The sequence below is a fragment of the Gracilinanus agilis genome, chromosome X (assembly GCF_016433145.1).
Source record: "Gracilinanus agilis isolate LMUSP501 chromosome X, AgileGrace, whole genome shotgun sequence".
Classification (NCBI taxonomy): Eukaryota; Metazoa; Chordata; class Mammalia; order Didelphimorphia; family Didelphidae; genus Gracilinanus; species Gracilinanus agilis.
In genome coordinates this window covers 65,760,004-65,775,938 of record NC_058136.1, presented here as the reverse complement: position 1 = coordinate 65,775,938, position 15,935 = coordinate 65,760,004, and the positions used below count along the sequence as shown (strand labels likewise).

Below are 15,935 nucleotides of genomic sequence, written 5' to 3'. Positions count from 1 at the left end.
ATTCAGAATGCATCTTTATGGCATGTTCTTGAAGGAACACAGAGGTTGCCAGTAATGGCAGCTGCTGGCTGTTGGGACTCTGTGGGTCAGGCTGACTCTATGAAGAAATGAGATATGACTATTTTTTAAGCGAGGCTCAGAAAAATCCAGGACCGACACAAAATGGGTCGAAAATGCCCCCTGGATGAAAGGAGTTATGTGCTCTCAATGAAATGGTTCTGTTATGTGGAGAGATGGGGCGGGGCAGCACAGAGAGGACGAGTGCATTTGGATTCAGATAATCTGGGTTCATATCCCAGCCCTTCCATATAGTAGCTGTATGACCTTGGAGAGAAGTCTCTTCACCTCTCTGGGCCTCAGTTTCCTCATTTGTAAAAAAAAAAGTGGGGGGGGGGGAATTGGGCTAGGAGTCCTCTGAGGTCCCTTCCAGCTCTAGACCCAGGATCCTTTTTGTGAGCCTGGGCAAGTCCTTTGCCCTCCCTGGGCCTCAGTTTCCCCTTCTGTAAAAAGGAGAGGAATGGCCTCCAAGGTCCCTTCCAGCTCCAAGTCAATGATCCCCCTGCATTAGTCTCCGAGACATTACCTTTAGGGAGCTGCAGGAGCAGGATTCACATAATGGCTTCAGAATAAATTGCCCTGGAAAATATTTGGCTTTCTGTACGACTGATCCTGCATGTGTATTGATTATGATATACAAGACGGATTGCTTTTCAGCTTGTGCAGTAACGTGGGCTGCCTCTAACTAACAATCTTATTTTCTCCTCTGTGCTGCCTGACCCTTCCAGCATCGATCTTGGGGCTCTGGGTCACCTCTGACCCTCGCTGGTTCTCAAGGTCAGCCTCTTCACCGGGCAGCTCATGTTTTTATGCTCTTCTCCGTGTTCTGAGAGAAATGTACTTTCTCCTGCACTGGAGGAGTCCTGGGAGATCTCACAGAGCTGCTGCTGCCCCCTCCCTTCTCTTCCCTCGCTCCCTCCCTGATACCTGCCCCCTGTTTTCTTTCACCTGTCAGGAAAGGTCATGTGACTAATTTATGATCTCTTTGGAAAGGACACCGGGTTTCATGAACTTCTCCTGGTCGCATCAGATAATCCCTATTGAAGTCATATTGGATTTAAAATGGAAAAATCAACCACGTGTTTTTATCTTCAAACCTGCATAAAGAATTAGAACTACGTGTCTGGCCCATTGGTGACCTCTACATGCGGATTTCTTTTCGCAAAACCTTATTGCCTCCCATGACTTTCATCTGGGTATTCATAGTTATTCTCAGAAATGAAGGGGACTATTGATCACTGTACCGAGGAACAGCCGGTGTTTACCGGTATATCATTAGTGCCTTGTTCATTTCAAAATCAGGGGCCCCAGAAATGCCTGAATTAAAGGGCCGGTGGATTAGCCAAGATCTTGTTCTACCTGCAAAAGAGTAGGGATGTCGCCACACCTGCTTCTTCTGACCAAGATGGGGTTTTAATAAGTTAGCAGTTGATGAAGAGGGCCACGAAAAGGTTATCTTTCTAAAAAATAGCAAGCGAGAATGCAGCCCCATCTCTCTTCTCAGCATGTTGCAGGAGTAGCTTATTTATCTTGGGCTGAGCTGCTACCTAATTTCTAATACAAATTCTTTCTTTTCTGGACCCCCAGTTTCAAAGCCCAGCATCTTAGCCTGGCTGAGAAAATCTCATTTAGGCAAGGTTGCTTGGTAGGTTCTTTACAAAAAAGAAGAAAGAGAGGAGGGAACAAGGGAGGAAGGAAGGAGAAGAAAGAAAGGATGGATGGATGGATGAAGAGACAGAGACAGATAGATAGATAGATAGATAGATAGATAGATAGATAGATAGATAGATGAAAGGATGGATGGATGGATGGGTGGATGGATGGATGGATGGATGGAGAGACAGACAGAGACAGACAGATAGATAGACAGATAGATAGATAGATAGATAGATAAAAGGATGGATGGATGTCTTATTGTTCCAGACATCCTATTTAAACCAATCAGTTGTTTGCAGTTTATCAAAGGACAGCTGGGCCATGACTCATAGGTCTCTGGGCTGCTTCTTCTTTCTTACATGCCAGGCAGAATAGGGATAGGTTGTAAACTTGCCTTGAAATGTCTACACAAGAACAATGTGGGCCATTTTCAGGGTATTTTTGCCCCTTACTCTCAATCATTTTGACTTTGGGAAAGAATAGTAAAAAAAGAAAAAGAAAGAATAGTGATAGTAGAGACAGAGGACCTGGGTTCAAATTCCACCTCTGATGCTTAAATGTAGGCTCTGAGCAGGGACTATCTATATTGCTGTATCAGCCTATGTGCATATAGATAGATATTGTATTATCATCATTATTATTATTATTATTTTACTGTGTCCCTAGCTAGTTGTTTTTGTAACCTTGAGCAAGTTGCCTCATCTCATTTGCTCATCTCTAAAGTTACCAGCTACCTGGTCATGCTCTCATCTGTCAGAAAAGGTCATGTAACTTATTTATAATGTCTTTGGAAAGGACACCGGGTTTCATGAACTCTCTTGGTCGCTTCAGATAATCCCCATTGAAGTCATATTGCATTTAAAATGGAAAAATCCATGTTTTTTTCATCTTCAGGCCTGCTTAAAGAACTGGAAGGATTAGGTAACTGCTGAGGTATCTCTAGGTCTCGAGATCTGTGATTCTCTGACAAACACGTGCCCACTGACCTCAGTTTTGGGGGCAAAGAAAACTTGGTACAGGAGTAAGATGGATAGAAAATAATAGCCTAAGGGAGCAGCTAGTTGCTTTAGTGGATTGAGAACCAGGCCTGGAGCGGGGGAGGTCCTGAGTTCAAATGTGACCCTGGATACTTCCTAATTGTGTGACCCTGGACAGGTCACTTAACCCAATACACAGTATTGATTCTAAGACAAAAGGTAAGGGTTTAAAAAAGAAAAGAATAGCCTAGCCTAGATTCCATAAGCCACAGTTCTTAGCATGGGGTCTACAAACTTGTTTCTTTAATATTTTGATAACCATACTTCAAGAAATTGATTTCTTTGCAATGCTAGGCATGCTATTTTATGTATTTGAAAATATGATTGAGAAAAGGGTCATGGGCTTCCCCCACCTCACTGCTCAAGGAAGGGTGTCCAGGACCCAAAATAGGGTAAGAACCCTTGGATTCAATCCATCGGCTGATACTCTTACTTGGAGATGTAATTCTACAGGGGACTCTTGCTTGAAATCAAGATGTCAGTTCACTAAAGGAGTGCTAGTCTGTGTCAACTCTTGGTTTCTGGTTGTATTGGTAATCTGCAGGAGATGCCCTGCAGGAGAAGCCCTAGACCTGTGTTGGTGAAGGCATGGTACGCATGCCAAAGGATGCTTCTCTGTTCCCTCTCTGCACCATATTTGAGGACATTTTTGCATGCCCCACCCCTCTGCCCAGAAGCCCAATGGGAGCACATCCTCCCTCTGCTCTCTGGGGTAATGTATGGGGCTCACAGGTGGCCTGAAGGTGCAGTTTGGGCACACAGTCTCTAAAAGGTTTGCCAATGCTGCCCTAGATGTTTTTGAGGTAGAATGCTATTTGTCATTCCCAGAACTGGAAGTCATTAGCACTGAGCCCCCACCAGAAATCAAAGGGCTTAGCCTTCAGTGCTATGTGCATAGTTCCTGGCACGTAGTAGGTTCTTACTTGACTTAATTTTGGCAGAGTTTACTTGCACTCTCCAAATGGTCTGGATCACATCTACTTAAATAACAGTGTTCTTCAGATGTCTCCCAGTGATGCACATGTGATCCTGGGTTCTTGAAGAACACATGCAATGAATGTTCAGACAGGTCTTTGCCAAACCAGAAAGCTTCTTGGCATGGGAACAACAATGAACCATGGGTCTACTTTCTCAGGACTGACCTCACTAAGTTTTTGGAAAGCCTCCCCACTGTGATTATAGTATCATAGACCTTCAGTTGGAAGGGACCTTCAAGGCCATCGAGTCCAACCCCCTCATTTTACAGAGTGGGGAAACTAAGACCCAGAGGGGAGAAATGACTTGTCCAAGGCCACACACAGCTCCTAGATGTAGAAATGAAAAGTACTTCAGAGGTCCTCAAATCCAAGCCTCTCATTTAATTTTTCCTAAGTTCCAGTCCCACATTACAAACTGTACGCTGACCATCTCATCCTGAACATTCTATAGGCATCTGAAATTCAAGAGTCTGAAACAGACCTCATTGCCTTCCCTCTCAGGGCAACCTATTTTTTTGAACCTTGAACCCGTAACTTGTCTTAGAATCAATATTGTGCATCAGTTCCAAGGCAGAAGAGCAGTGAGGGCTAGGCAGTGGGGGTTAAGTGACTTCCCCAGGATCATACAGCTAGGAAGTATCTGAGGCCAGATTGAACCCAGGACCTCCTAACTCCAGGCCTGGCTCTCTATCCACTGCCCCCTAACCCTCTTCTGAACTTCCTTATCACTGTTGAAAACATTATTGAAGATCTTTCAGGTATCCAGGCTCACAGCCTTTGTGAATCATGCTCCCCTCTTCCATTGTCCTACAATTAGTTGGCAAAGTCCAGTTGTTCCTGTCTCTGCATTATCTATGATGTTCATCCCTTTCTTTCCACCCATGCAACTTCTACCCTAGGTGATACCCTCATTATCTCTTACATGGACATTACAACAGCCTCTTTAAATTGTTCTCCTTGTCTTCAGTCTCTCCTTTCTCCCATCTGTGCTTCGCATAGATGCCAAATAAATGTTTCTTACTCTCCCTGATACACACATTCAAAAATCTTCAATGGCTACCTATTTCCTCTAGGATAAATAAAGAATAATGAACCTGCCATTTACAACTTTCCACACTGTAAACTTTTCCAGTCTTATTTTGGTTTACTCTCCTCAGTATACTCTCTATTCCATTCAAACTGACCAATCAACTATCCTTCATAAACAATAGTCTTCTTCCTTGCCCTCATCTCCATGTCTAGAAGGTACTATTTTGTTTCCACCTTATAAAATCTCCTGATTTGAAATGAAAATTCCCCCAAAAGCCCAGCTGAGGTACCACCTCCTATACATTTCTTTCCTTCCCCTCTTTTCCCCATTGTTATGACTCTCTCCCTTTTGAAATTACTTTCTATATACTTTCTATTTACTTACATACATAATATACATATACATGTATTGCAAATTGCTACACTTGAGTAAAGCATAAGTCTCTGAAGGGCAGCAATAATGCTGATTTTATTCTGGTAGCCCCAGCACCTTGCCAATAATAGGAACTTAGTAATGTTGGTTGAATTGTTAAATGAAGAAATTGACCAGAGAAAGCAAAGGCAAATATAGCTAATAGTGGATCCCCAAGATAATGAATGGGTTAATAAGAACTTCACTTCCTGGGGAAACATAGAGGCCTTTCCAGGCCTTTAATCCCTCAACATCACTAGTGCCTTCCTTCGGAGATTATCCTTGCATGTTGTCTTCTGCCATTAAATTGTGAGTGCCTTGAGGGCAGGGACTACACTCATGCCTTTCTTTTGTGTCCCCAGTACAATGCTAGTATGTAGTAGGTGCTTAATAAATGCATGTTAATGGTTGATGATGATGATGAAATTCTAGCATATATTAATATAGATATCACTAATGAGCATCTAAAAAAGGAAGTCAAGGTCACAAAGGTACAATAAAACTTCATTAAGAATAGGCCATGCTAATTGCTTATCATCTCTGGGAAGGGGGAGGGAAGGAAAGGAAGTAGATAATTTGAATCTTATAACTTAAGAAAGCTTATGTGAAAAATAGTTATTACATGTAATTAGTAAAATAAAAAATCTTTTTTAAAAAGAAGAGGCCATGTTGGGCGCTCTCTCTCTCTCTCTCTCTCTCTCTCTCTCTCTCTCTCTCTCTCTCTCTCTCCATCCATCCCTGTATCTATCTCTATCCATCTGTCTGTTCATCCATCTTTCTGTCCGTCTATCTGACATTACTAGTAGATCAAGAGAATTCTATAGATATACTTTACTGAGATTTTAGAGAGCAGCATTATATTTGACAAAATATCCCATTGAATTCTTATGAGAAAGATGGAGAGATATGGGCAAGATGGTAGTGTCATTGGTTGGATGTGGAACTGACCAAATGGCTAACCTCCAAGAATAATCACTATCAGGTGAAATCAAATGTAATGGACTTCTCTACTAGCAACAATGCAATGATCCAGGACAACTATGAGAAAGAATGCTATCCACATTCAGAGGAAGAACTGTGGGAGTAGAAACACAGAAGAAAAACAACTGCCTGATCACATGGGAGTATAGGGATATAATTAGAGATATTGACTCAAAATGAGCACCCTAAGCACAAATATCAATATTATAGAAATAGGTCTTGATCAATGACACATGTAAAACCCAGTGGAATTGTGCATCGGCTATGGGAGGGGGTGGGAGGAGGGGAGGGATAGAACATGAATCCTATAACCATGGAAAATGTTCTAGATTAATTAATTAATTAAAAATTTTAAAATAAAAAAAAAGAATAATCACTATCAGTTTGATGTCACCTTAGCAGGAGGTCTCCAAAGAAGTGCCCCAAGGATCTGTACTTGGGTTTTGCTGTTTAACATGTTTATCAATGATATTAATGTATAAAAACAGAGATGGCATGCTTAGCATTTTGCAGATGGCACAGGTGTAGGAGGGAGAGCTAACAGACTGGATGGCAAAGTCAGGATCCAGATAGATATTGACAGACTAGAGCCATTTTGGCAAATCTATGGCACATGTGTTGGAGCATGCCAGAGGGGGCTGCTCCCCTCCTCCTCTTCATGCACCTGAGGACATTTCTCACATCACCCACCCGTCTTCCCAGCAGCCCAATGGGAGCCCTTCCTCCTTCCCCTTTCTGGGGTAAGGAAGTGGCTCACATGTGGCGTGAGGGTTACAGTTTGGTCTCTAAAAGTCTCTAAAAGGTTTACCATCACTGGACTAGATAGAACATTGGACTGAATCTAGCAAGGTGAAATTTAATTGGGATAAATACAAAGTTTGTACCAGGTGGAGAGGGATGTGACTAGGCAGCAGATTGTCCATAAATATTTTTGGGTTTTATTTTTTAATGGATTACAGGCAGAACATAAATCAGTCTTGTGATATAGCAACCAAGAAAGGCTGCCTGAAGAGTGGCCTGGTGCCCACAACTAGAATGGTGGTAGTCCTCTGCTCTCCTCAAACCATATCCAGGCTATCATCCTCATTTCTGCTACCAGAGTTGAGAGATAACATCAGGCCAGGATGGTGAAGGTCCTTGAATACTTGCCATCTGGAGGCTGGTGATGTGTAGCCTGGAGAAGAGAAGCTCTGACGGGAGGCTCCATCATCCCATTGGAGTGTTTTATTGACTGTCACCTGGAAGATGACAGATTTCAGCTCAATGCGAAGGCCCAGTTTCCTGATGATGAGAGCTGCCCACATGTGGTTAAAAGACCAGAGGGTATTTATTCCACAGAAGAGAAAACTTGGGCAAGGGTTAGGGGTGAGGAGAGGGACACATGGTAATTGTGATGTTTTCCAAAAGTTTCTTTTTTTTTAACCCTTGTACTTCGGTGTATTGTCTCATAGGTGGAAGATTGGTAAGGGTGGGCAATGGGGGTCAAGTGACTTGCCCAGGGTCACACAGCTGGGAAGTGGCTGATAAAAGTTTCTTGCTTTATCTCACCCTCTTGCTTCTAACGATATAGACATCTGTTTTGTGTTATGAATGTTTTCCAGGGCCTAGAGGTCCCCGGGGTGTTCCTGGAAATGGACAAGTTCAAGGAAGGAGGGGAGACCCAGGCCCACCTGGGAAGCCCGGTTTGCCTGGTTTCAAAGGAGATCAAGGCCCACCTGGGCCCCAGGTAAGTGTGGGTGGGAGGGAGGAAGGATTCTGTGCAGGAGACAGGGGGTTTGATATGGAAACTCTTCATTGGAGTTGTTTTCTTTAGCAATCAGCATGCAGTGTGTTCTCATAGGCCCAGTGGCAAATCCAAAAAGAAGCAGCAGGCCTAGGCCCTCCTCGCCCTCTGCGAATCTGATGAGCCTTCGCCATGCTACAGCTTGGCCTCGTGGTCTGGCCCCTAGCTGCTAATTAGTGACATTTGCTTCATGGGAAGCCAAAACCTACTGCAATGCTTTCTCTACTATGGAATTCCCCTGCTATTCCTTCCTCCAGGTTCTCTGTCCTCCTGCCTACCAGGAAGAGAAGCCCCTCCTTCTGATTCCTCAGCCACTCACATTCCAAACCTCAGTGTCCATTTTTCACTCTTACCTTTCCTTCACTCCCCACAACCGGTTGGTTGCTGAATCCTGTCATTTCTGCCTCCACAGCTTCTCTCAAAACCATCCCCTCCTTTCCATTCCCACCCCTACCACTCTCTTCACCCAAGAACACTAAACCTGCATTCATGGGACCTGAGTTCAAGTTTGTACTCCGCCATGGTTTAGCTATATGACCTTAGCCCAGTCATTTCTCCTCTGTGGGTCTCAGTTTCCTCAGTTGTAAAATGAGAGGGTCAGATTAGATGACCTCTAAGGGCCCTCCCTACTCTGCAACTATGACCCTATGAGTCTTAGAAGACCATTCTGAGTTTACTACTCTAACCATTGGGCAACCTCTACTATATGTACATATACACATAGGCACACACACATGTACAATATATATAAACACATATCTGTACATAAACGCACAATTGCAGCATAGCAATTTACACACGTGTACAGAATGTACATGCATGTCCATATACAAAGCACACATATACTTGCGTATAACACACAGGCACACACCTATAATGTACTGCATGTGTCCACGCATGTACACATTATCTGTGTGTGGCACGTGTGTGCACATGTGTAACACTATGCACACATGCAGCCTATGCACGCACACAGATGATTGTGCGCACCAACGGTGAGTGCCGTGATGCATATTCGTGTACATACCTGCACATTGCACACATCTTCATGCACACGCATACCTGTGCACACCCCACCACACGCATGTCTACATTCACAGATGCACAATAGACACAGCCACACATAGCCACGACTCCACAAGCTCGAAGCCTTTCAGACTCCTATTTGTCAGCCCCCATTGTGCCTTCTCTTCCTTGGTTTCTCCTGGGTGTCCTTCCGAGCCCTGCTGCTCTTTCTTGCAGGTGCCTCCTAACAATTGGCATTTCCTAACACTGGCACTCAGCAGCCCGTGTACAGCTCTGCTCTCTTTGTTGATTTTCCCCCTCTGCAGTATCTCTCAGGAGAGGCTGTGTGTTGCAGTGGGTAGAAATTGAGGGGCCTCCAAGTCAGAAGGATTTTTCGGTGGAGTCAAGATTTTATAGGCTCCCTTTACATTCAAGAGAGAAGACTATGCCAAGGGTCCACACTGATGCCCATGACCCAGCTCACCCCTCAGAAGGAGCTTGATCCAGGCCACAGCTATACTAGCTGTGCAACCCTGGGCAAGACGTCCATCTCTCAGGACCCCCAGGCAGCTCTCTAAGAACAGAAGGTGCCAAGCAGGTGCTACCCATCTGCATTGGCAGAGGGGTTTCCTCACTGGCAGTTGCTTACCTCAGTGAGATTGCAGGCCCCCTCCCCCCAAACAAACAAACAAAGACACAAACATTTCTCTGGGCTATGCTATGCCCCCTTCCTTTCTGGTTCTGCAGTCCTTATCACCTTGCCTATTATATACCAGCCTTGCCATCGATCCGGCTGGCTGCAGCCTCTCCTCTCCGCAGTACATCCCCAAGGCCCGGTGAGCTCTCCCAGGGAACCGAAAAGCTCCTAGCCCCCATCTTTGGTGTCTGCTTCTTCAAATCTGTCCTCCCCCTGGCTCCCCACTCTAGAACGGGCTCCTGTTTCTTGTGGCATCTGATCACAACCCCTCAGCCTGTTATTGGAGGCAGGCCCCCCTCCCCAAAGCTTCCTGTCTTATCTCTCAACTCACCAACCTTAATTTTCTTTTTTCCTCATACAGCTTCTCTGCCCCAGCCGAGCTAGGCTGTACGCCATCTCCCATAAACATTTTTCTTATTCCTAGACAGGAATGCCTTTGCCTATTGTGCCCACCCAAAATGGCCTCCCTGTTTCTCTCCACCAATCCGTGGTCTTCATCTCCTGCTTTAATCTCATCTCTAGGAAACCTGCCTTGATTAGCCCCACATGATGGATTATTGCTGTCAAAATTCCACTTTGAGAGACTCTGAACTAAATTCAGTTCAATAAGCTTGAGAGCTTTATTCCTTGGTGCATAGGTAGATGCTGGCTACCAATAGTGCTGAGACAGTTGGAACTTGAGTTTGCTCCTACGGCCAATGAAACACATCCTTCTTTCTGATGTGCTCTCAATGGACGGGAGATTTACAGTCATGTGAGCGGCAAGCTGGTAGAGTAGTCATTTTCCACAGATAGCTCCAACTTAACAACCTCAGAGGAAATCCAGATGCACCCAAGTGAGAGTAATGAAGACAGAAACACCCCAAAAGGCAAAAGCCTCCTGAAATGACTTCGGAGAACTTCACTACTTCCAGATGCCATTCATTCTACCCACCCCACATGTTGGGCCCCATTAGAGCGAGAAACGTTGCCTATGCGCTATGACATATCCTCCCCCCTTCCAGTTTCCGCATAACAGTAGAACACACACACGCACACACGCACACACACACACACACACACGCACACACACACACACACACACACGCACACACGCACACACACAAGAGTTGGAAGACATCAATTCTGTCTAGCCATGGAGTATAGAGGGGAGAGGAGCAGAGGAAGCATAGCATCACGAGCTGGCTAGAGGGGAAGGGGCTTCTGTTCCTGTTGAAAAGGGGACCTATAGGGGGCAGCTGGGTGGCTCAGTGGATGGAGAGCCAGGCCTAGACACGGTAGATCCTAAGTTCAAATCTGGCCTCAGACACTTCCTAGCTGGGTGACCCTGGGCAAGTCACTTAACCCCCATTGCCTAGCCCTTACCACTCTTCTGCCTTGGAGCCAACACACAGTAGTGACTCCAAGACGGAAGGTGAGGGTTTAAGAAAGAAAGAAAGAAAAAGAAAAGGGGGCATAGAGTTATAATACATGTACAATCCAGATTGCTTATCAAGCTCCAGGAGGAAGGAGGGAAGAAGAGAGGGAGACAATATGGATCCTATAACTTTGGAAAACTTATGTGGAAATTTGTCATTCATTTTTAAAATTGTTTTAATTTTTAAAATTAAAAAATGTTTTAAATTTAAAAAATTTAAATAACATTTAAAATTTTTTTTGAAAAGGGGCCCTAGAACCTCAGATGGAATCAGTCCTCTCCATTCAGAACTTATTCTCAGCAGGGATCCATTAGGATTCCCATACCTCCCAACCAAAGGAGCCGTTGAAGGGTGGGGCTAGGCAGTAATGGAAAGATGAGACAAGCTACTGAGGATACAAGAAAAAGATACAAAGGCAGGAACTCTAAGAGAAAAACATAGCTTATAAGTACATAGAGCAAAAATGAAGCCCATCACAACAAAAAGAAACTTGAGACACAATTCCAAGTATTATATCATGGGAGAAAAGGAATCAGAAATTCCCATTGAGAAAAGCCAAAGAATTCTATGTACTCTACAGAAATCTTGGAACAGCAGCAAGCAACTCAACATTTAAACGTTTTTCAAAAAAAAGTATATTAGGATGGAAATTAAGTTGGAAAAAACAATTCTCGAGGCAGAATTAATAAAGAAAAACAACAGAGTAGATATTTTAGAACATATGATTGAGAATCTCTCCAAAGCATTAAAGGCCCCTGAAAAAAGAATGACAGATTTAGACCCCTTCCCCCACAAAAAAAAAACCATAGAAGTGGAAGAAAATTGGGCAGAATAAAAGCAAAAGAAAGAAACTTTGTAAGAACATATGAGCCCTCAAAACAAAGTTACTGTTCCTTAAGAAAGGGTGAAGTTGAAAAATGCAGAAAAGTACAAGGTGAAATAAACTGATACAGAATGAAGTCAGTTGAATCAAAGAAATAATATACTCAACTATAATGGAAATGGAAAGAACGGTAATAGTAAACTAAAAACTCCATGTGATTATAATCATTGTGAGGCAGTAATGGTCTGAGTTCAAATATGGCCTCAGCCATTTACTGGCTGTGTGACTCTGGATAAGTCACTTCACCCTGTTTGCTTCAGTTTCCTCATTCTGTAAAATGAGCTGGAGAAGGAAATGGCCAACCACTCCAGGATCTTTGCCAAGAAAACCCCAAATGGGGTCACAAAGAGTTGGACACAACTGAAAAATGACAAGGTTGACAGGGTACTTTTCTCACAAAAGGCAGATGAAAGGTAAGGTAGTACACAGAGTGTTATACCCATTGTACAGACAAGGAAGCGGTGGCATAGAGAGGTGAAAGAACCCACTCAGAGTCCAATAACAAGGGAATTTGAGGAGTTCCATTATGTCATTGTTTTTGTGGAGCACAATAGTAGGTGATATTTATATACATTTTTAAGGTTTTCCATTCCATGTGCCTCCTGTCCCACTAGGACTGTTTCATTTATGTCTTTGTATCGTCAGCACATGTAATAGCAATTATCAAGGGGCAGGATAGTGCAGTGGAAAGAACTCTGACTTTAGAGAATAGGACCAAAGGTTCTATCTAGGTTCTGCCAGTCTCTGTGGGACCTTGAGCGGGTTACTTCTCTGGGGGCCTCAGCTTCCTCCTCTGCAAAATAACAGGGTTGGGGTCCCTTCCACCCCAACTCTGCGATGTTGCATTATTAATAACTGTTTGTTGGTGGACGAATTTACAAGCACCATCTCACTGGAGCTGCAGAAGCTGTACGAAGGGCCCGACAGGTGGCATCCCCATTTTACAGAGATGCAAATTGAGACTGAGAGGAGTTGAGTCACATAGTTAAGTGTTAGAGGTAGGATTCAAACCTAGAACTTCATGGTTTCCTGGACTCCATCCACTTGGGTGAATGGTTGACAGCATTCACTGCTTAGGTACTGCCTAGGAGCACCCATATCTACCTGGGTGGCTAAGAGAGCTCTCTTTTTTCAGGGTGATCCTGGCCGGCCAGGGCTCGTTGGAATGAAGGGTAATCCTGGCATCCAAGGCATCCCAGGATTCCAAGGTATTTCAAGGAATTGATTTGGAACTCCCTCCTGGTTAATGGTAGTGCTGATCCAGGTCTTTAGAGTCCCATCATTGACCATGTGAGGGGAGATGAAAGACCTACATTTTCACTGCAGTTGGGATGGTTTGCTTTGCAGGTATGAAGGGACCTGATGGTGCACCTGGTTCACCTGGCCCTGCAGGGGATCCAGGCCCTAGAGGGCCTCCAGGTAAGAAGTTCCTCGTCACGTGGTTTTCTTTGACTAATCATGCACTGTGTCCAAATGGATTATCACATTCCGAGCTTATTGTATCAGCTAGGCAACTAGGAGTACCTCAGGAAGACCCAAATTCTAATCTTGCCTTAGATGCATACTAGCTGTGTGACCTTAGACAAGTCACCCTGAGGCTCAGTTTACTTCTCTGTAAAATGAGAGGGTTGGACTCAATGAAACCTAAGGTCTCTTCCAGATCGAATGGGTGATCTTGAACAAGTCCCTTCTCCCCGCTGAGCCCTGATTTCCTCTTCTGAAAAGTGAAAGATTCAGGCTCTTTGACTTGTGAGGTTCCTTCTAGTTGCAGGATACTCTCAATCCTACACCAATACTTTGTCAGCTAAGCAGAGCTGCAGTGAGTACTGGGCTTGGAATCAGGAAGGCTCATCTTCCTGAGTTCAAATTCAGCCTCAGACACTTACTGGCTGTCTGACCCTGGGCAAGTCACCTCATGCTGTTTGCCTCAGTTTCCTCCTCTGGAAAATGAGCTGGAGAAGGAAAAGGTAAACTGCTCTCGGATCTGCCAAGAAAACCTCCATTGGGGTCACAGAGAGTCAGACGTGACTGAAAAATGGCCAAATGGCAGCGTATGAAGATTATTACCCAGTGACCAGCTCAGCCCTCAACTACTGAGCAAAGTCCAGGGCCTGTCCACTCCTGGGAGACCTACATCGCCTCAGACCTACCCAGGCCGATATTTCTCATCTATCCCTTTTGGTAGCAAATCTTGAGATAGATGCAAGGGAAGGGCTTCGAGAGGAAAAGAATGGAAGAATATCGATTTGGCACCTGCTGTGTGCCAAGTACTTTGCAAATAGGTTCTCATTTGATCCCCACAACAACCCTGGGAGGTAGGAGCTATTATAATCCCCATTTTATAGATGAGAAAACTCAGGAAGACAAAGGTAAAGTGACTTGTCCAGGGTCACACAGCTAACATGTCAGAAACCAGCTTTGAACCTGACTCTTCCTGATTCCAGGCACAATGCTCTGGGCACTGTGGAGCTCCCAAGCTGCCCCCAAAGTGGAGATTTAGAGATTTTCAGACTGCTCTCACTATCTTCACTGCAGTTTATGAGATAAAATCCTATCTCAAGTAGAGATTATATTACAACAATTTTATTTATTTATATGCATAATTACGTTAGATTCTCCCTGATGCCACTCAAGTTCATCCTCCATTTTTTTGGCAAAGGGATTTTTCAAAAGGGTAGATCTGACCATGTGTTCCTGTCCTGCTCAATCAACTCGAGTGGCTCCCTTTACCTACAGAGTCAACTATGAAATCTTCTGCTTGCTATTTAAAACCCTTCCCAGCCTGGCCCCCTCCTGACTTTCCCATCTGTTCCCACTACTCCCCACAGTGCACTCTGATCCAGGATCCTGGCCTGCTTGTTCTTCCTCAGACTTGGTACCCAAACTCCCACCTCCATACTTTTGCATGTGTGCGTTCTGAAATTCTCTCCCTCCTCACCTTCTGCCTTTTAGAAGGAACTCCTAGCTTCCTTCCAAATACAGCTCTAATCTCCACTTGGCCAGAGGCCTTTCCCAGGCCCCTTCCTCCTGTTGTTAATGCCTGCTGCCCTTCCGGGATGGTCATCTGTCAACACTGTTTACCTGGTCCATCTCCCTATTTACTTGTGTGCTAGCTCTGTCATTAGACTGTGAGCTCCTCGAGGGCACGGACCAGCCACATTGTGGCCTCTCTGTGTGCCTGGTGCTTGCTGACTCACTCATGCTCACCTTCCCAGTGGCCTCGTTCTGCAGCCTCCACCACATGTTGCTGTTGCCCAGGCCTGCCAAGGGCCCTCACTAGCAGCAGGTCATGGGGCCTAGCACCTCCTTTGGTCTTCTCTGTGGGAGCGCCCGGCCCCAGAGGGCTCCCTGTTACCCAGGGCGGACACCACCCCCAAAGGCTGTGCCTTTCCGTGGGGGTTTGTTTCCAGGCCTTCTTTAGCCCTGCAGGCCTCATGGGCCATTTGTGAGGCCCCAGGTCAGGGCTCCCATGCTGCTCAGAGGAGCATGGGTACTGTGGAGGAGAGGGTGGGGCCCAGTGGGATCAGGACCTCATGACTTCACCCCAAGCCCCAGCTACTCCTCTGGGCTAGTTGCCCTTCCACCATTACAGCTCTGTTCTGACATCCACACAAACTCCCACACCTTTGCTCTTCCCTCTCACTAGCCACACACCCCCACCTCCCTCTATGATGTCAAGCAGGAGTGGGGCCAGAGATGTAAGGCAGTCTGCAGAAAGCATCTTCCCCTCTGCACTGCTCTTTTTCTCTCTTCTTTTCCCCTCCACATCCTCCCCTCCTGCTCTTCCTCTTAGCCTCTCTCCTTCCCTCCCTCTCTCCCTCTCTCCCTCTCTCTTCTGCTCTCTCTTCCTTCCTCTCCCTCCTCCTCTATCTCTCCCAGCTTTCTCCTTCTCAGCTCTTACCCTCCTTGCATTTCTCTCTCCCTCTTTCTCTCTCTCCCCTCTGCTTCCTCTCTTGCTCTCCTTTTCTCTTGCTCTCAGCTCTTTCCCTCTCCCTTCTAG

At 45.2% G+C, this 15,935-nt stretch overlaps 1 protein-coding gene across 1 annotated transcript in view; it reads left to right on the top strand.

The window, feature by feature from the left end:
* COL4A5 (collagen type IV alpha 5 chain) overlaps nucleotides 1–15,935 on the top strand; it is a 72,518-nt gene that overhangs the window by 39,692 nt on the left and 16,891 nt on the right. Inside the window, exons 5-7 of the mRNA XM_044682884.1 lie at nucleotides 7,751–7,875; nucleotides 13,071–13,143; nucleotides 13,283–13,354. Of these exons, the coding sequence (XP_044538819.1) occupies nucleotides 7,751–7,875; nucleotides 13,071–13,143; nucleotides 13,283–13,354 (270 nt within the window). The remainder of the gene's footprint in view (nucleotides 1–7,750; nucleotides 7,876–13,070; nucleotides 13,144–13,282; nucleotides 13,355–15,935) is intronic.